Here is a 17,177-nt window from a genome sequence, read left to right on the forward strand (position 1 = left end):
TGAATAAACAGGTCTGACTGAGTGCTGGGGACAGTGCTAAAAAATTAACAGACTCCGAGGAGGGGGTTGTGGGAACTTCTGACTTACAGATGGTCATTGATTCGGGTAACAGCCCGAGTTTAAGCCTGGCATCTGAATGGCAGCTTAAGTGGAGGGCAGTCGTGGAGGACTGAACCCTGAACTTACAGAACTCATCTCCAAGGAATAGTTTCAGAATGGAGTTGAATTCTCAGACATGCTGCTGGTGTCTGAGGTTTGTTTGTCGGTGTAGGGAAGCTGCCACATACACAGAAGAATTAGGCCTGGGAATCTTTTTAAGGTACAAAGCATATAATCAGAAAACTGGTCCTGGCTGGTGTGGCTCAGCGGGTTGAGTGCTGACCTTCGAACCAAAGGATCCCTGGTTGGATTCCCAGTCTAGGGCACATACCTGGGTTATAGGCCAAGTCCCCAGTGGGGGGCACATGAGAGGCAACCACACATTGATGTTTCTTTCCCTCTCTTTTTCCCACCCTTCCTCTCTATAAATAAATAAATCTTAAAAAAATAAAACTGCCAAACCAAGTAATTGAAAGACTACCTATATAACATTGCTTCAAAACAACATGACAGACATGCAGAGAAATCCATCTAGAAGTCAGCTCTCTGCTCCTCATTCTTTAACTCCTTTCCTGCCAATCTTTCAATGTAGACCTCTCCTAAAATGAAGCATCCTGAGCCCTTCTTTAGTTTGTTCTTGGCAATTTTATCTATTCTTCTCTTACTTATATGGTCCATCTCTGACCAGTTAACAAATCCAGTACCTTCATAACCACCTCTGAATCCATCCTTCCTTTCCTTTGCCGTTGCCTGTATCATCTATGTTTATCATGGTCTAAATCACCATGACAGGCTAACTGATTTAGTAGGTCCTAGTCTCTCTGCATTCTAAACTCTACAGACCACTCTTCCTAAAAAACCACTATGACCATTGATCGATGATTAAAGCCCAGAATGGTCTCTAACTTGTTAGCAAAGGGGAGCCAACTACCTTGCCCTGCATTTGAGACCCTTTTTAATTTAGCCTCCTCTGAACCTCTCAACCCTACTTCCCACTCCTGCCCAGCAACGTTTGCTCCAACCCTATTTACTCACCCTATTACTCAACAGGCTGAATGGTTTCTCTCTTCAGCCCTTTGCAAACCAGGTGTTTTACCTGGTCCATAATACATGACTTCACCCCTACCGTCAAGGACACCAGAAATGCCAATCTACCTTGTACCTCTTCCGTAAGCCGTAAGAAAACCATACAGCAATCACTGTTTCAGACAAATCATCACGAATTGTCGGTTGGCATCTCTATATCCTAGTCTGAAATACTGAGTTCTACATGGTTATAAAACTTCCACAAGTTTTAAATCATACCTTCACGAAGAGCATACTGAAGTCGGTATTTACACATGGACTACGATGATGTCAAATTCTCTTTAAAATAATGAAGATTGAATCAGGGGTAGAGAATTGGGGTACAGATGAAATAAGAAAGATGATTGTTGAACTGGGTACCTGGTAGCTTTGTATGTAATTCCCTCTTCTTTTGTATATATGTTTGAAATTTCCTATAATGTTTAAAATATAAACATTAAAGTATACAACCTGGATACATCCCCTAAAAATTGGAATGTTCTTTTTAAAAACATGAACAGTTCAGGCAAGTAAACATGAGGATCAAAGATTTTCTTCTGCCCTAGCTGGTGTAGCTCAGTGGATTGAGCACGGGCCTACGAACCAGAGGATCGCGGTTTGATTCCCAGTCAGGGCACATGCCTGGGTTGCAGGCCAGTTCCTGGCACGGGCGAGTTCCCAGCAGGGGATGCATGAGAAGCAACCATACATTGATGTTTCTCTTCCTCTCTCCTTCCCTTCCCCTCTAAAGATAAATAAATAAAATATTTTTGAAAAAAGATTTTCTTCAGCAGTTGGAGTGGGGCGATAAGAGGATAAAGAATTATTTTTAAGGTATTCATAGGAAGAAAATTATTTACAATTTGTCTACAAATAAAATGTAACAGCATTCCCCTTTCCCTTTAAAATAAATGTTAAAGGAATCACAACACAATTTTAAACAGTACAAAAGACCTTAATGTAACTCAAATTGTACCAATCATTTTCATTCCATTGAACAGGCCTCATGTAACAAAACTTACATGCAAAGAGCGCACTGCTGGGAGCAAGTTCTACTCTCTCTACATCACAGCTCTGGTCAACGAACAAGATCTGAAAAGTGTGACAATATTCCTAGACAAACAGTAGATCCGTGAAATTAAGAGTTGATGATTTATTTCTAATTCATTATGCAAGTCTCAGAAGATCTCAAAACGGGAATGAAAGGTCATGAATTTTTTAGTCCCATTATAAAATCTTACATATATGTGTGTGTGTGTATGTAAAATCTCCCTTCCTTTGCAAATTACCTGTTTCTGTTCCATTAATTAAAACCAAATTATGACTTTGTCTCACAAATGGAATTTTCAAAGCAATTTGAAAATATCATCTATCAATTTCTATGTAGGTTAGTTTTAGAATGTATGTGTATCAGTTTCTTTTGAGTTACGAATTTCCTCTACTGCAGGTAATTGTGAGACTGGCAGGTAAGACTTTGCATGTCAGATTCTAGAACTCAGATGTAGGACTGATGGCAATGATGAACCCTAACAAAAACCCCTCCAGCACATCACAAAAAGACGCATCCGTACTGCCAACAGAGACTTTTCAGAGCACAATTTCCACCACACCTCCATCTTTTTTTTGGATCTAGGCTTCAGTCAGGCAGTATCATGAAAAAAAAAAAGCCAAAAAGCAAGTCAAACTTTCAATTATGCAATAAATGCTTAATAAATATTGCCTTTCTTTCCTTTCTCCAACAAAAGAACTTTTTCTAAACTGGTGGGCAAGGTACATTTCAACTGTATCTCAACTGTGAAAGAAGCAAATGAGCTTTTTGCAGGAACGATATAAACCTATCTCAATAAGCTACATTTAACCTGCAAGTTACAACTGATTTCTTCTAAATTCAGTAAATGCTTTTAAAATGAAGACCTACAGCTTGCTCCTTAGGGAATGTGTTGCCTATCTAAATATCTAAGAAATAACAGGAGTCAACCTAGGTTAAACATATTTGAAAAAAGAGGTGGGAGAGAGGGAAGCAAACATTCCTAAACAAAATGTTCACTTCTATTACCCAGAATAAAACTGCTTTAATTAATGGTTATTTACAACAATTTTTTCGTTTTCTTTCCTCCAACATTAGAACTAGAAGACTATCTTTTGGCATCAAGACTATCTTTTTTATTTTAAATCCAAATAGGATTTAAAATTCGCCCTCTGTCAACTTTAAGATGCAAGCACAATAGTACATAATTACATTACTTTAGTAGCACATCAAGCTCTATGAAGTGGATAAAGCACGAGGTGCTGCAATATTTGAAAATACAAGTAGGGATCTCACTGGAGGCTGCAGAACAGGATGGTTAAGAGTTCTGGAGTCAAACCACCTGCATCAGGGTTCTCCCTCTGCACTAACAACCTCAAGCATATTACTTAACTTCCCTATCCTAACTCCCCACCGGTAAGAGGGAGACAACTGCGCCTATGCTCCATAGGGTTATAAGAATCTGACCAAAGAATGCACAAAAAACATCTAGCAAAACAGTACTAACAACTGCCAAAATTATGAGAGCTGTGACACTGAATACATGTAAAATGAAGGTACGTAAGAGCCTACACTACATCCTATATAGTCAATAAAAATTTAATGTTGATTTCTCACTGTGTCCCTGCCCTGTGAAAATCTTATTTACCTTTTTCACTGTATCTCTCTGATGAGCATCTTGTTTGCTATAGAAACTAAATATCTAATATTAAAAAAAGCTTTAACAGAGCCCTGGCTGGTGTAGCTCAGTGGATTGAGCGTGGGCCTGCGCACTAGACAATCACGGTTCGATTCCCAGTCAGGGCACATTCCTGGGTTGCAGGCCAGTTCCCGGCAGGGGCCAGCTCCCAGCAGGGGATGCACGAGAAGCAACCATACATTGATGTTTCTCTTCCTGTCTCCTCCCCTTCCCCTCTAAAAGATAAATAAATAAAATATTTAAAAAATAAATAAATAAAGCTTTAACAGTAAGAGAGAAAAAACCTTTCTCTCTTTTATAATAGCCTCAACATTAATGATAAAAATTAGGAACTTGAAAATGTTTGGACTTAGTAAAATATCTCAATCAATTCCACCCTAGCACAACTCCACAGATAACATAAAGCAATGGCTACAAAGCCATTCAAGAGACTTTTTTTTACAAAATTTTAACTGTTGTATCAGTTGGAAAACACTTATTTAGCATCTGTGTGTTCACCGCTGTACTTGGGGGAAGAAGACAGGTCTGTGAGAAAGCCTCAGATTCCATGGAAATGAACAAACCATTTCCCAGGACACCAGGTGTAACTACAAAGAGATGACCCAAAGAAAATTATTATAGGAACACAGTTTCTTGAAAGTCACAGATTTTCAGATTTTAACATTTAAGAGCTATAGCAATGGGTCTTTCCCATGGTTTATTCAGCTAGTTTTTTCCAACAAAGACTACATGAGTCTATTTTTTAAGGCAAATAAAGGGAGGGAGGGGTTTTAAATTTTGAGCTCAACAATTCAGAATCCATGCCCATACTAGTCTTCAGAAACAGATGGGATTTTTTTACAGTTTTCACTATACATTTAAAAAAATTTATTTGTGTATATTCTATCCAAAAAACTTGAGTAACGAACTGTTTTCCTTAATTGGCCTTTAAATGTATCTAAAGCTTCAAGAGCTGTATGTATTGATTTTAGTGTTCTGGAATTGACTTCTTACAACACTGCAAGAAAGATACCACTCTCACTTTACAGAGAGAAAAATTAAACTACCACACTGGGAAGTGTAAGTGACACGCTCAAGTTTGCACCACTGGTCAGAGTTAGAATACTGACCCCAGATCTCTTACCTTCTGTGCTCTACTGCCTTCTAGTGAGACTTCTACTTTTATCTGTATCTCTTGATTTTATAGACCTTAATTACATTGCATCCAAGTCCTCCTCTTTCCAGATCAAAGTGAAATCCGTTTATTCTCTCTTCATATACCTGGCTCCCTATGATTATTTTAATTGTCCTCTGGTCCCACTGTCTTTTCTTTTGAGAAAAGTGATCAGGTGCAAATGCATCATAATTTTGATAAGAGTAAAAAATGCTTCCGTATCCTACTTGATAATATATTACGGCAGCAGCTGTAACAGTTTACCATAACTCCCAGGTCTTTAATCCAGTTACTGGCAAAAGTCTAGAACTCAACACGTTTAGACTTGATAAAAAAAGGCATGAAATAACTACTAAAGGTTCCTATGTAGAAGAAAATAGTATTTCAAAAACATCAATCTGCAAGTGCAAGAAACCAAAAGCTACAAATAACAGGCATCAAGTAGACCAGTTAGAAAATGATTGTTCAAATAATGGAGTTCATACTGCGAATAATAGTAGCTGGAACTTTTTCAGAAACTATACCAGTGGATCCAACACTTCATGAAACCACACCCTTTTTACAAACAAACTTTGGATGATAATATACGAACTGCCACTATACTATCAGCAGTCCTGACAGAAGGCATAATTATACTGCTTAACTGGCAACCAGAGGCTCGCCTTCCTATTAGACTACTTGGCAGTCTCAGGAAACAACCAAAACGCCATTCTACCAAAATGTGAAGCTTTCTTGATGAGCTTAAGTCCAATTAATAAGTGTTAAGACACACCCTCCCGTGACAGACACAGATGTCTCTAAGTTTAATCTCCCCAGGGGCAGGCTAATTCAGGAGTTAGCATTATTAGAATCAGTGCGCACAACCTGGGGCAGGTGTTCATGTTACCAACAGGAGGGTTAGCTCTTAACCCGCTATTAACAGATACGGTGGGTGTTTTGAGCTATTGGTTTTAACGGATCGGGTATCTATGGGGATGCTAATATGCAAAGCGGTTACACTACAGACGGAAAAATAATGTGTTCACCTTTACTGTGAGTAGGTGACCTCCATCACTCATCACTGAAAGCAAAAGTCAGTATTACAAGTACTACATGCAACATGTGTCCTCCTGCCTCAGAATGTAACCTCTCAGAAGGAAATTAAGAGTGGGTATTACAATCCTGCACAGTAACTAACACTTTGTAAGTAGTCAGCAGACAACACTCCTTCTAGCCCTGAGCTAAGTACACGTGGTACAAATCTGTTCAATGTGTCCTTAAATTGTACATGAGCAAGTAAAAAGCATATTATGTTGCACTGTCTCATAAAAAGACTTTAATTTCAGAGTTATCACTCTGTTGGCTTATGATTCATCTTAGGTGAATGTTTGAAAAGTTTGTTTTAAATTGATTGTATTAGTTTTTCTACCACAAAATATGTACTGAGTTTGTATTTAAAAAGTGAATGTCCAAAAATTTACAACATTCAAAACAATATTAAATGACCACAAATCGGAATACAGAAATCTGCCCTTTTTCCAGCTACTACAAGGAAAACAACAACAAAAAAGCTTTGCAATAAGCAACAGTTAGTTTGAACAAATACGTCATCCCAAAACCAAACAAACCATTTCCCAGGAGAAATTTCACAGTGAGTGGAATCCAAAGTTTAAGATATTCTACTGAGAACAGATTAGTCTTCTATTCCTCAAGGAGTTCAATCCTAGATGCAGGATATTCCTGTCAAATATATTTGGCTACAAGACATGAAGACACAGTTCACAGAAAGGTTTTGTACACTCCCTGCTTAGAAAAACAGAAGGAGCTGTTAAAGAAAGGGTATGTGAAAACGAACAATTGTAAATGGCACTACCTGACACGAGTGAACTTGAGAGGAGTAACAATTTGTTCCACAATAACTTTCTTAGTATTATTCAAGTAAAATTAATATTTAATGATGGGAAATACAAAAGATAACCATCTTTGTATGCTTAAAGTACATTTTCCATTTGATCATTTAAGATTTCAAGATAAGTGGTCTCAGATAAAGTGACAAAATAGTTCTAATAAGACACCACTTTCATTGACTGAAGAGGTGAAATTAATTTACTGCAACTATTCAACCATATATTTGAGCAATTGTCAGAAATATATTCATATTTATATGTTATATCAGTAAGGATATTTTTGTGTATATCCATGTATTAAAAATACACATACACGTGTGTATTTTTTAACCCTTTAAATACACTTAAGAGTATGTGCAACTCATAAACACGTACACACAAATGTATTTTCCCAGGGGTAATGTATTAACCAAATCCAGGTCAGAAGAATGGAAATCCTTCATTATATTATTCCAATGGCCAAATGTCTGACAACAATTGGTTGCAACACCCAAATATATTCCCTGAAAATGATTCAGTCAACCCACAAACACAGCCTGCCACTGAATACAACATGCTTCTATCGCCTTCTGTAAATGGGATGCTTTATTAAAAAATGTTAGTAAACTTGTTGATAAGAAAATTCAACTGATATCAATAACCACAGGCACTTTCCTGATGTTACTGGATCATCCGAACTAATGACACAGACAGCATGACCACAGGACTGCAAGAGCATATCGTGCTGAAAACCTTGAATCATGCAGACCAAGGTTTCTCAACCTTGGCGCTGGAAACACTTTGGGTCAGATAATTCTTTGTGGTGGGAGCAGTCCTGTGTATTACAGAATATTTAGCAGCATCCCTGGCCTGTACCCACTTGATGCCAGGAGCTGCATCTTCCAAGGTGTGACAACCAAGAATGTGCCAAGACATTGCCAAATGTTCCCTGGGTCTAATTTTGGTCTAGGAGTCTAACAACTCATTACAGTGTTTAGTTTTCAAAAGAGTGTACGTCCTGCAACACCAAGAGAGTTCTAATAAACTTAAGGCATTCCANAGAATATTTAGCAGCATCCCTGGCCTGTACCCACTTGATGCCAGGAGCTGCATCTTCCAAGGTGTGACAACCAAGAATGTGCCAAGACATTGCCAAATGTTCCCTGGGTCTAATTTTGGTCTAGGAGTCTAACAACTCATTACAGTGTTTAGTTTTCAAAAGTGTACGTCCTGCAACACCAAGAGAGTTCTAATAAACTTAAGGCATTCCATATGACTATATGAAATTTTCCTGGATCCCACAAAGTGAAACCTTGCTCCCATAGGTACCTAATTCTTGTACATGTGCATGATTAAACACTCTTGTGATGATGAGTCTGGGACAGGCTGGGAAAGGAGCCAACAGTGACTGGGTTTTACAGTTTCCAGTCTCGATGAATTACACCTTTTAACCCTTCAGTGGACTAATCATCCTGCCAGAGTAACCCTTTCTTCGCAAACTATTGTTTTCAACACCTTCAACCTGAGATGCTCGGCCCTGGGCTCTCACCATTCATACTGCCTGTCACTGCACTGGGGTCAGTGGATGGGGTCTCATCCAAGGACTCAGGGACCTTTTACTACCAGGCCAGCCTGTCTTTGCCACTTAGCTCCGACACCCCACTCTCTTCTAAACTACGTCGCCCAGGTCAGCGCGTGACCCTTGACCCCGGCCTGACCCCGCCGCACCCTTTCAACACCCCCCCACCCCGGGGGCGTTACCTGAAGTAGTAGACATCGCTCTTGCCGGCACTGAGCCCAGATTTTCGGATCACTTCCTCCTTCTTCCATCCGGGGGGGAGGGCCGGGCAGTCCATCCTCTTCCCGCTCTCAGTGGCCCGGGGTCCCCTGGGCCCCGGTCCCGCGCTCCCCGACGGGAAAGGGACCGGCTCCCGCCGGGGGGCGCCGCCGCCACCGCTGCCGCCGCCGCAGCCGCCGTCGCCGCCAAGGCCGCTGCTGCCAGTCGGGGGACGGCCGCGGCCCCGTCCCCGGCCACGGCCCCGTCCCCGGCCACGGCCACGGCCCCGGCCACGGCCACAGACGCCGCCGCCCCGGCCCGCCTGCTTCCACCGCCCCCGGCCACGGCCGCCGCCCCGAGCGCCTTCCCTGCGCACGCCGCTCACCGGGGACGGGGCGAGCGCGCTGCCCTGGCCCCCCTGCTCTATGGCGGAGTCGCCGCCAGCGCCGCTGCCGCCCGCCGCGCTCTCCCCCTCCTCCTGCTCCGGGCAGCAGCGGCCTCCCCCCGGGTGCGCGCGCATCCAGCCCCCTCCCCAGCCGGCGCTGCGCTTCTTCCGTAACCGAGCCCTTGGAATCCCGGAGACCCGCCCCGCCCGCAGCGCGGCGCGCGGGGGACGCGCGCAAGCATCATAGAGCGGGCGCGCACAGAGCGGCCCTCCCTTTAGGGGCGTGGCCCCGGCCACCACCTCTTAAGTCCTCCAAGCGTTCTGAGCGGCCATTTTGTCTCCGCCTCCTCAAGACACGCCCCCGCCCCCAGCCGCTCCGCCCCAACCGCGCCCTTCCGGCCCTTGTCCCCACCCCACGCGGAGCCCGGAAGGCGGTCGATCCGGGTCACTAGGTGGGGAAGGTCAGGGTTGTTTCAAAGAGGCCTAGCCTTCCACTGTGTGATTTTTGCCCATGTTTGCTTCCCAATTAGTGAGCAACAAACAAAGTATCGTGCTTTATATTCACTGGCTGAATTATTCATTTAACGGAATAACAAGTTACCCCTTTTCTAGTCTCTATGGCAAAGCTTGCTGGGGAGCGTTGATTGAAAGAGTCAAAGTGCACCTTTTTGATTAGCCTTAGCGCCCTGAACTGATTGTCCTCCTAGACCTTTGTAAGGCTTCTAAGCAGGTAAACGGTAATTTGGAACATACACTCCAGCTCTACACGGTCTACCTGTAAATTCTTATTTAAAAGACCAGAATCCCTGAACTCATGTAGGATTTACTGAATTTCAGGATTTTTTTCTTAATTTAGACTTCCTTGACTAACGGCCTTTGGCAGGCATCAGTGGCCTTTGGCTTGGTAAACACTGCCTTGTGTTGAAAGACCAACTTAGCCCACCGTCACAAGCTTTTCGGAATGTGTGGAATCCATTCAGATCTGCCCACTCGTCATTCAGAAGTGATGTTAAAGAACAATGCCAAGTTGATTAAGGAAACTGATTTCCATTGTATAAAAGCACGTTTTCTATTTGTTCTTTCGCATTTATAGAAATGTGCTATGGAAAACCAAAGTGATGGATATGTCATGAAGTGTTTGGAAGACTGAAACTTGTAAAGTACATTTTATCAGATCGCTGATTAAGTGTCTTCAGTTTTTGTACACAAAGGACCTAAAAGTTGAGGGCCAGGATTAACATATAGAAAAGAATGATTCGTATAAAATAATGAAAAATCCAAATTTATTTGATTTGCCTTTGCAATATGTGCCAACACCAGCTCATCCACACCTACTTGTCTGTCTCTGAGCCTGACCTTCCACTCCTTTTAATGTCCTTAATTTGAAATACACTAAAGGAAATCTATCTAGAGATGTGTCCAGCAAAGAGTTGAAAAATTGTCAGGAGGAGGGTCAGTTGTGGAGACGTGCATTAGAAGTCGCTTATGAAAGTTACAATTGAAGGAGACAAGAAGAGAAAAGAAAGAGGAACCAATAACTGAATCCTGAGGAACACCTACATTGAAGGGTCAGGTGAGGGAGTAAAAACCATAGAAATAGAAGGTCGAAGTCTGGATAACAAACACTCCATAAGAAAAGGGGCTTTGATTTTTCGCACTTAATTACAGTGAAGGGTAAATGTCAGCAAATATCCCAGTAGAAATGAGGGTTGAGACAATGGATAGGAAAGTTTTACCTTTCCATGCCGTGTCTACCAAGGCCAGAGATCAAATCAAATGACACAGTGTATATAAAAAACATGTTTAAAGGAATAAATCTCTAACAATTTAAACTAACTACTACCAGGTCCCTTTTGCTAAATCCCAGTAGAGCTAGTTCAGTATTTCCTCTGTTAGGAAAAATCTAATTTAGACATTTCAGAAGATCTTTGGGTCACATTTGAATTTTTCTGCCATGATACCATAGAGCAAAGTACCAAAAGGGGGAAAACACCACTTTTGATTCTCCAACAAAAAGAAAATAACATCGAATTAGTGTAGGAGCTAGATTGAGGCCCTAAAGGTACTAAGTGAGAACAGATGCTAAATACATGAGATCGATCCTTTTATTTCCCTTAAAATAGTGGACAAATGACGAACTTCTGTAATTCTGGAGAACTGCATTTTATAGCACTCCTGGAAGAATAGCAATACTGTTGTTCTCAGGCAGTAAAGTTGTAACAAAATTTTCGTCTTATTTCTCTTACAACGGGAAAGTTCTCGCTGGCCTCACTTTATGGAAGATGTGAAAGACAGCAACAGGAGAAAATTTTGTCTGAAATCTGATCCATTACTCAAACAGTAGAGATTTAACCACCTCTGATCTGTGCCTCCCAGTTGTAAAAGCAGACAGATGCTGAAACACCAATTTGCACCCTTGAAAGACAATTGCATTTAAAAATATTTTTCTTTTTATCATTTACCAAGTAAAGTTGAGGGTAAGCCATTAAAGAAAAAGTAATTTTCAAGAAAAATAAGTGTTAGTTTAGATTTTTATTGAGAAAGTTAGAACAAGTGTGTGAACTGTTGGAAGATCATGGCTGGTTTTGAGACCCGTATATTTTATTAACAAATATATAACCCTACATTTGAGTTCTTGAGTGTGATAAGACACTAAGAGAAAGATGGATTTAAATATTGGAAAAACTTACTTTTTTCAAACCGTATGGTCAGAATTTATCAAGACATTACGTGGGAATGAGGGCAAAGCCAAAAACACGTTTCCTGCTCTAATGAGCAGGTTTTATGATTCACTGAGTTGGTCCAACTACTGTTCACCTAATTCCCAGCTGAATGAAAAGCGTGTGGCTGGGGTGGCAGGTCAGAGGCCAAATGACACTTGCAAGCACATATAGTTTAAAGATTTTTTATTTATTTATTACCTTGGCATGACTACAGAGGCTCTTACACTGCCTAGCTCTTCTCTTCTTACACCGCCAAGTAAGAAGAGACGAGTTAATTACTCGCAAGGCGAGGGAACACAAGAAGAGGTCAATTTGGAACCAAAGGAAATTATTTCAGCAGTGTGTGATATTTTTGAGAATTTTCTGCTAGTTGTTTCATTAGCCATAGGTTAGTACATAGGCTAGTACAATATTACTAAATGTTTAGGAAGGGCTGGGGAAATGCTTATTTGATTTAACTTCCTAAAATAGGAAACACAATACTAGCAGTAGAAAGAAAATGACCTTTAGGTTTCAAAGCCCTAAGTTCCACTTAACAAGCTAAACAATGGCTTTTAACTGTATTTCTGTCTCCAAAACAACAGAATTCTGGGACACATGATCTGTGGGAAATAGGGCTGACTGTGGCTGCTGTTTGCGAGCGGGGGAGGAGCAGTCACTGAGTAAATGGGAAAAGAATCCTGCCAGGACACCACGTGCTGTAAGTTTCTTCGCCAAAGCCCCGCATACAACTCAGTGTAGAGCTGGTCTGCCTAGCTGCTTTCAAACTGCCGGATTGTCTGTCTCTGTTTTCTTCACCCTTAATCTTGCTGCTTCCCACCTCCACCCCCACCCTATCACCTATCTTTAGCTAATTCCTACTTACCCCTTAGGTCTCCCTTTGATATCACTTTTCTGGAGGAGTCTTATGTGGCCTCTCCCAGCCCCTTCATCACTCCAGAACCCTCCTGGGCTGTGTGCTCTGTACCATACTATCATTAGGTATTTTCCCCATCCATTTACTGTACTTGATTGTAATTAGTTGTTAAAGTATCTTTCTTCTCCTACCGGCTTGTTACTGAATGCCAAACGTTAATCCACTACCTGGTCCAATTAGGACTAGAATAAATACAGGGTCTCTCCCTCCACCCCTGACCCCTGATGCCCCGCCCGCGGTGGGCCTGGTTTCTACTCTTGGTCTTTATAACATGGCCAAGAGTGATCAAGACGATATCAAGAATAAATAGACTAGACAGGCAGCAAAGTGCCGAAGAGGAAGAGAAGAGAGGAAGTGGCTAAAACAAACAAACACAAACCCTCCCTGTTTAAAACTAGAGTAGAAAAGACGTATTACCTTCTAACGGTGTCACATGTTGAAAATTGTTCCTTTAAATGTTATGTTTCAAAATCATGTTAACATTTTTATTTTTTTGTCTGAGAAGTTTGGGAAATATTCAAATGAGTTCATTCTAAACTTAGAATAATAACTATGCCACATGATCTGAATGGTCTAATAAGATAGACAGATAAGATACTGATATAATCTTTCTGTGAGGTGCAGCAAGTTTTGATATTTTACCAGATGAATATTGCGGGGGGGGGTGGGAGGGGGACACAAGAAAAGAAAGTCAGTAATTTGATTGGAAAGAAATGGAGTTTTATTCAGGTCTTACTTTTCCCAACCTTGGCTTATCGTGGAGCAGATGAAATAAGGGAGTAATCTCTGAACATACTCTACTTTGAATTGTGAACCTCTGGTTATTGTTCTGAGAATGTGAATTTCCTTTGCCAGAGAAATCTCATTTTATGAGTACATGCTACCTAGTCATACAAGAGTCTCGTGACTGGGGGTAGGTGTCTTCCGGGAAGGAATTTTTACGTTGTTCCTGCAGAAATAATTGTTTTGTCGGAATAGATAATATAATCATACTGTCAAATGTTAACGTCCCTCTTACTCATTGGTACTTCAGTGTTGATCTTATCTTCCTAACCAGAGGCAGACCAAGCCAGAGATCCTTTTCACCCCCACCCCTCCGCCCCCAGAAGCAGCACAGCACCCAGGGTACTGACTTCCCTTCCTTGGACTAATGTGATGATATCATCACTAGCTTCCTCAGCACAGAGCCTGTCCTAGCCTCACTTCCAGAGGTTTTCTCTCACTATCGTTTTGATCAGGCAGCCCCATTCTCAGGGTCTTATGGTACCTTCTTACTGTATCTTAACCAGACACAGCCCTGAATTGATTACATGTCAAATGCTTCATCAGGTTCCCCTTACTCTTTGGAAGTAAATTGCTAATATGATGTCCTATAATGTCCAATACTTTAATGTGTAATTGTTACAAACAAGGACGTTTTCTTCCATAACAACCACAAAGAACCATCAAAGTCAAGAAATTAACACTGATATGTGATCACAACCCTCAGATGCCCATTTGGGTTCTGCCCCTTCTCCCAACAGTGTCCTTCACCGCAAAAGGAGCCGGTCTGGGATGAGACAGTGCCTTTGGCTGGCATGTCTTTCAGTCTCCTTCAGCTGCAGAACAGCTCTTCTGTGTTGTCTTGGCTTCCATGACCTTGAAGCTTTTGGAGGTAGCAGGTCGGTTATTTTGTAGAAGGTCCTTCCATTTTGATTTGCCTGATGTTTCCTCATAATTACATTTAGGTAACGTGCACCTTTGGCAGGGACATAGTGGAAGCAATGCTGTGTTTTCTTCATTACACCCTATTCCCTGACACGGGATTTCAATTGGTCCCATGACTGGTGATGTCAACTTGGGCCACTTGATTAGGGTGGTGCCCCGCATGTGCCTCCACTGTAAAGTCGTGTTTTAGCCTTTGTAATTTTCATATATATATATATATATATATATATATATATATATATAGGCTAAATTTGTTTAATAATAACAGAACACAGCTGAATATGTTTTAAATCAACTTTTAATTCATAGGAGGCCAATTTAAGTTGGTGGCTTACCTCATATTTGCATGGAGCTTAGGGTTATTTAGTACCTTCCTCAGACTCTTACTATATAATTGTGAATGACTCTTCCTGTTTTTCCTTTAGCTGCCCTGAGTTTTACGACCTGAGATTGCTTTCAGCTGTACTTCTGGGCTTAAAGAATTTGTAAGACTGAATGATAGTCCTGAAATGTTCGCAGTACTTATTGGCCTGGGAATAAAGCATCTGCATTCATTTTCTATTGCTGAATAACAATTCCCACAAGTTAGCATCTAAAAACATCACGCATTTATTATCACAAGTTGCCATGGGACACAGCTTAGCTGGGTCCTCTGCTGTTGGCGAGTTCAAGACACTGACTGTGGCCAGGGTCTCAGTCTGAAGCTCTGGTCTTCCCCCAAGTTCACGCGGTGGTTAACAGTATTCAGTCCTCACAGCTTATTTGCTTAAGACCCACAGAAGAGTCCCTGGATTCTGCTTCTGATCTCCAGGTCTTCTTTTAAATGGCTCAGCTGGTTAAGTCAGGCCCACTGAGAATAATTTCTCTTTTGATTAACTCAAAGTTGACTAACCAGGGACATTAATTACATCTGCAAAACCCCGTCATCTTTGCCTTCTGGATTAGATATTTGAACTTCTTGTATTGCTTCTCTGCCTATTGAGTTTGTTACTTGGGTCTGACTCAGCTTTTTCTCCTTTCAGTTTTAATTTAGAGTTTCACATGTCTGAACACATAAAATGGTACAAGTGAAAACACTGTTACAACCTGTGTGCACCATTGCGAAATATCAGGAGAGACTCAGGTATGTCTGCTTTATGTGAGCTTACCATGGGGTAAAAGTTGTGCAATAACAAGTAAGTGCATGACAGACTGAGTTGTGATACGCTCACATCAAATTTTTCTAACACTTACTGAACATTTTCGGTGCTTCTTGCCTGCCTTTTTTGGTAAGGAATGAAATCAGTTTTTCAGTATTGTTAGTGATTCCTCTTAGAGGCAAACATTAACACTCTGTCAAGCTTCTTGGTCAGTTTAATGGAAGAGAATACTCAGTTTACAATGGGCACTGACAAGACACAGGCAACAGTGTGGCGATGGCCAGAGGGAATGGGGTTAGGGGTTGGGTGGAGGTGGGCACAGGAGCAGGGAGTGAAAGGGGGACATCTGTAATAGTGCCAATGACAAAAATAAAGTTAAAAATATATACACCCATTGAAGTTGCTTGTCTGTATGAGTGTGGAATTTCCGAAAACTCTGCAAACCAAACACGATACAGAAATGGACCCTGAGGTCGATGCCTCAGCAACCACCATCCACAAAACCTGCATAGCAAGTCTGTGGTTACTATTCGCTGGTTACACTGCACTTATCAGTAAGAATTAAATATATAACCTTATTCAATAAATACGTAGTACACACACATAATTGTAAATATACAATTTCCCAAACACAGTAGGTTTCGTGGTATATGCCTTCGAAGTGAGAAAGATTTCGTCTCCTGGAATGAGGCTAATTTCCTAAATCTAAATGCCCTGAAGTGTTAGGTTTCTCAAGATGTCTTTCCCCAATCTTAGTGAGGTGTCTATGAAGTGGACCAAACCACACACACCTAGGAGTATAATTGGACCCATCTAAACGCTCGCATGTACCACAGCCAAGAACACAAAATTTTCCATCAGCCTCAGAAGTTTTCTGCACCTCTTTGTAATCCCTCCCTGCTTCCAGCCCTTTTCCCAGAGAACCAGTGATCTACCTTCTGTCATTACTGATTAATGAACGTTTTTTGGAATGTTATACAAATGGTATCACCTCATAAGTGCTCTTTATTGCCTGGCTTCTTTCACTCAGCTACTCATTTTAAGATTCATCTATGTCGTGGTGAACATTAATCATCTCTTCCTTTTTATTGCTGAGTGGTATTCCATGATGTGGGTGTATCACAATTTATTTATCCAGTCTTTATTAATGGACATGGAGGTTGTTCCCAATTTTTTATTATTACCAATAAAACTGATAGGAGTTTCACATACAAGTCTTTGTGCAGTCAGAAGTTTTCATTTCTCTAGGGTAAATAGGAACGAAATGACATATGGGTGTTATGTTTAATTTTTAAAGGAACTGCCACACTGCTTCCCAAAGTCGTTGCACCGTTTTGCATTCCCATGAGCAATGTATGAGAGTTCCAGCTGCTCTGTGTCTTCATCATCTCCTGGTGTAGTCAGTTTTTAGGGGTTTAGTGTTTCTAATGGGCGCATAGAGGTTTTACGTTTCATTTCCCCGATGACTAGTGATGTTAATCATCTTTTTTGTGTGTGTGAAGTATCTGTTCAAATCTTTTGCTCGTTTATTTTCCCCTGGGTTGTTGAGTGTGTTTTTGGTGTGTCTGGGAAAGACTTGGCACTCAAATAACCCATCTCATCATGTTGAAAGTTTGGGATCA

General features: G+C 41.2%; 1 protein-coding gene across 2 annotated transcripts in view; it reads right to left on the reverse strand.

The window, feature by feature from the left end:
- MBD2 (methyl-CpG binding domain protein 2) overlaps positions 1 to 9,307 on the reverse strand; it is a 63,455-nt gene extending 54,148 nt beyond the window's left edge. The window contains exon 1 of one of the 2 annotated variants that reach the window (XM_037034440.1): positions 8,670 to 9,307. In XM_037034440.1, the coding sequence (XP_036890335.1) occupies positions 8,670 to 9,205 (536 nt within the window). In that variant the 5' untranslated portion in view covers positions 9,206 to 9,307. The remainder of the gene's footprint in view (positions 1 to 8,669) is intronic. The other variant, XM_037034430.1, reaches the window with a different exon arrangement.
- Positions 9,308 to 17,177: the final 7,870 nt, after the last annotated feature.

This window comes from Sturnira hondurensis, unplaced genomic scaffold (assembly GCF_014824575.4).
Source record: "Sturnira hondurensis isolate 20B ecotype Veracruz unplaced genomic scaffold, ASM1482457v3 Scaffold0001872, whole genome shotgun sequence".
Lineage (NCBI taxonomy): Eukaryota > Metazoa > Chordata > Mammalia > Chiroptera > Phyllostomidae > Sturnira > Sturnira hondurensis.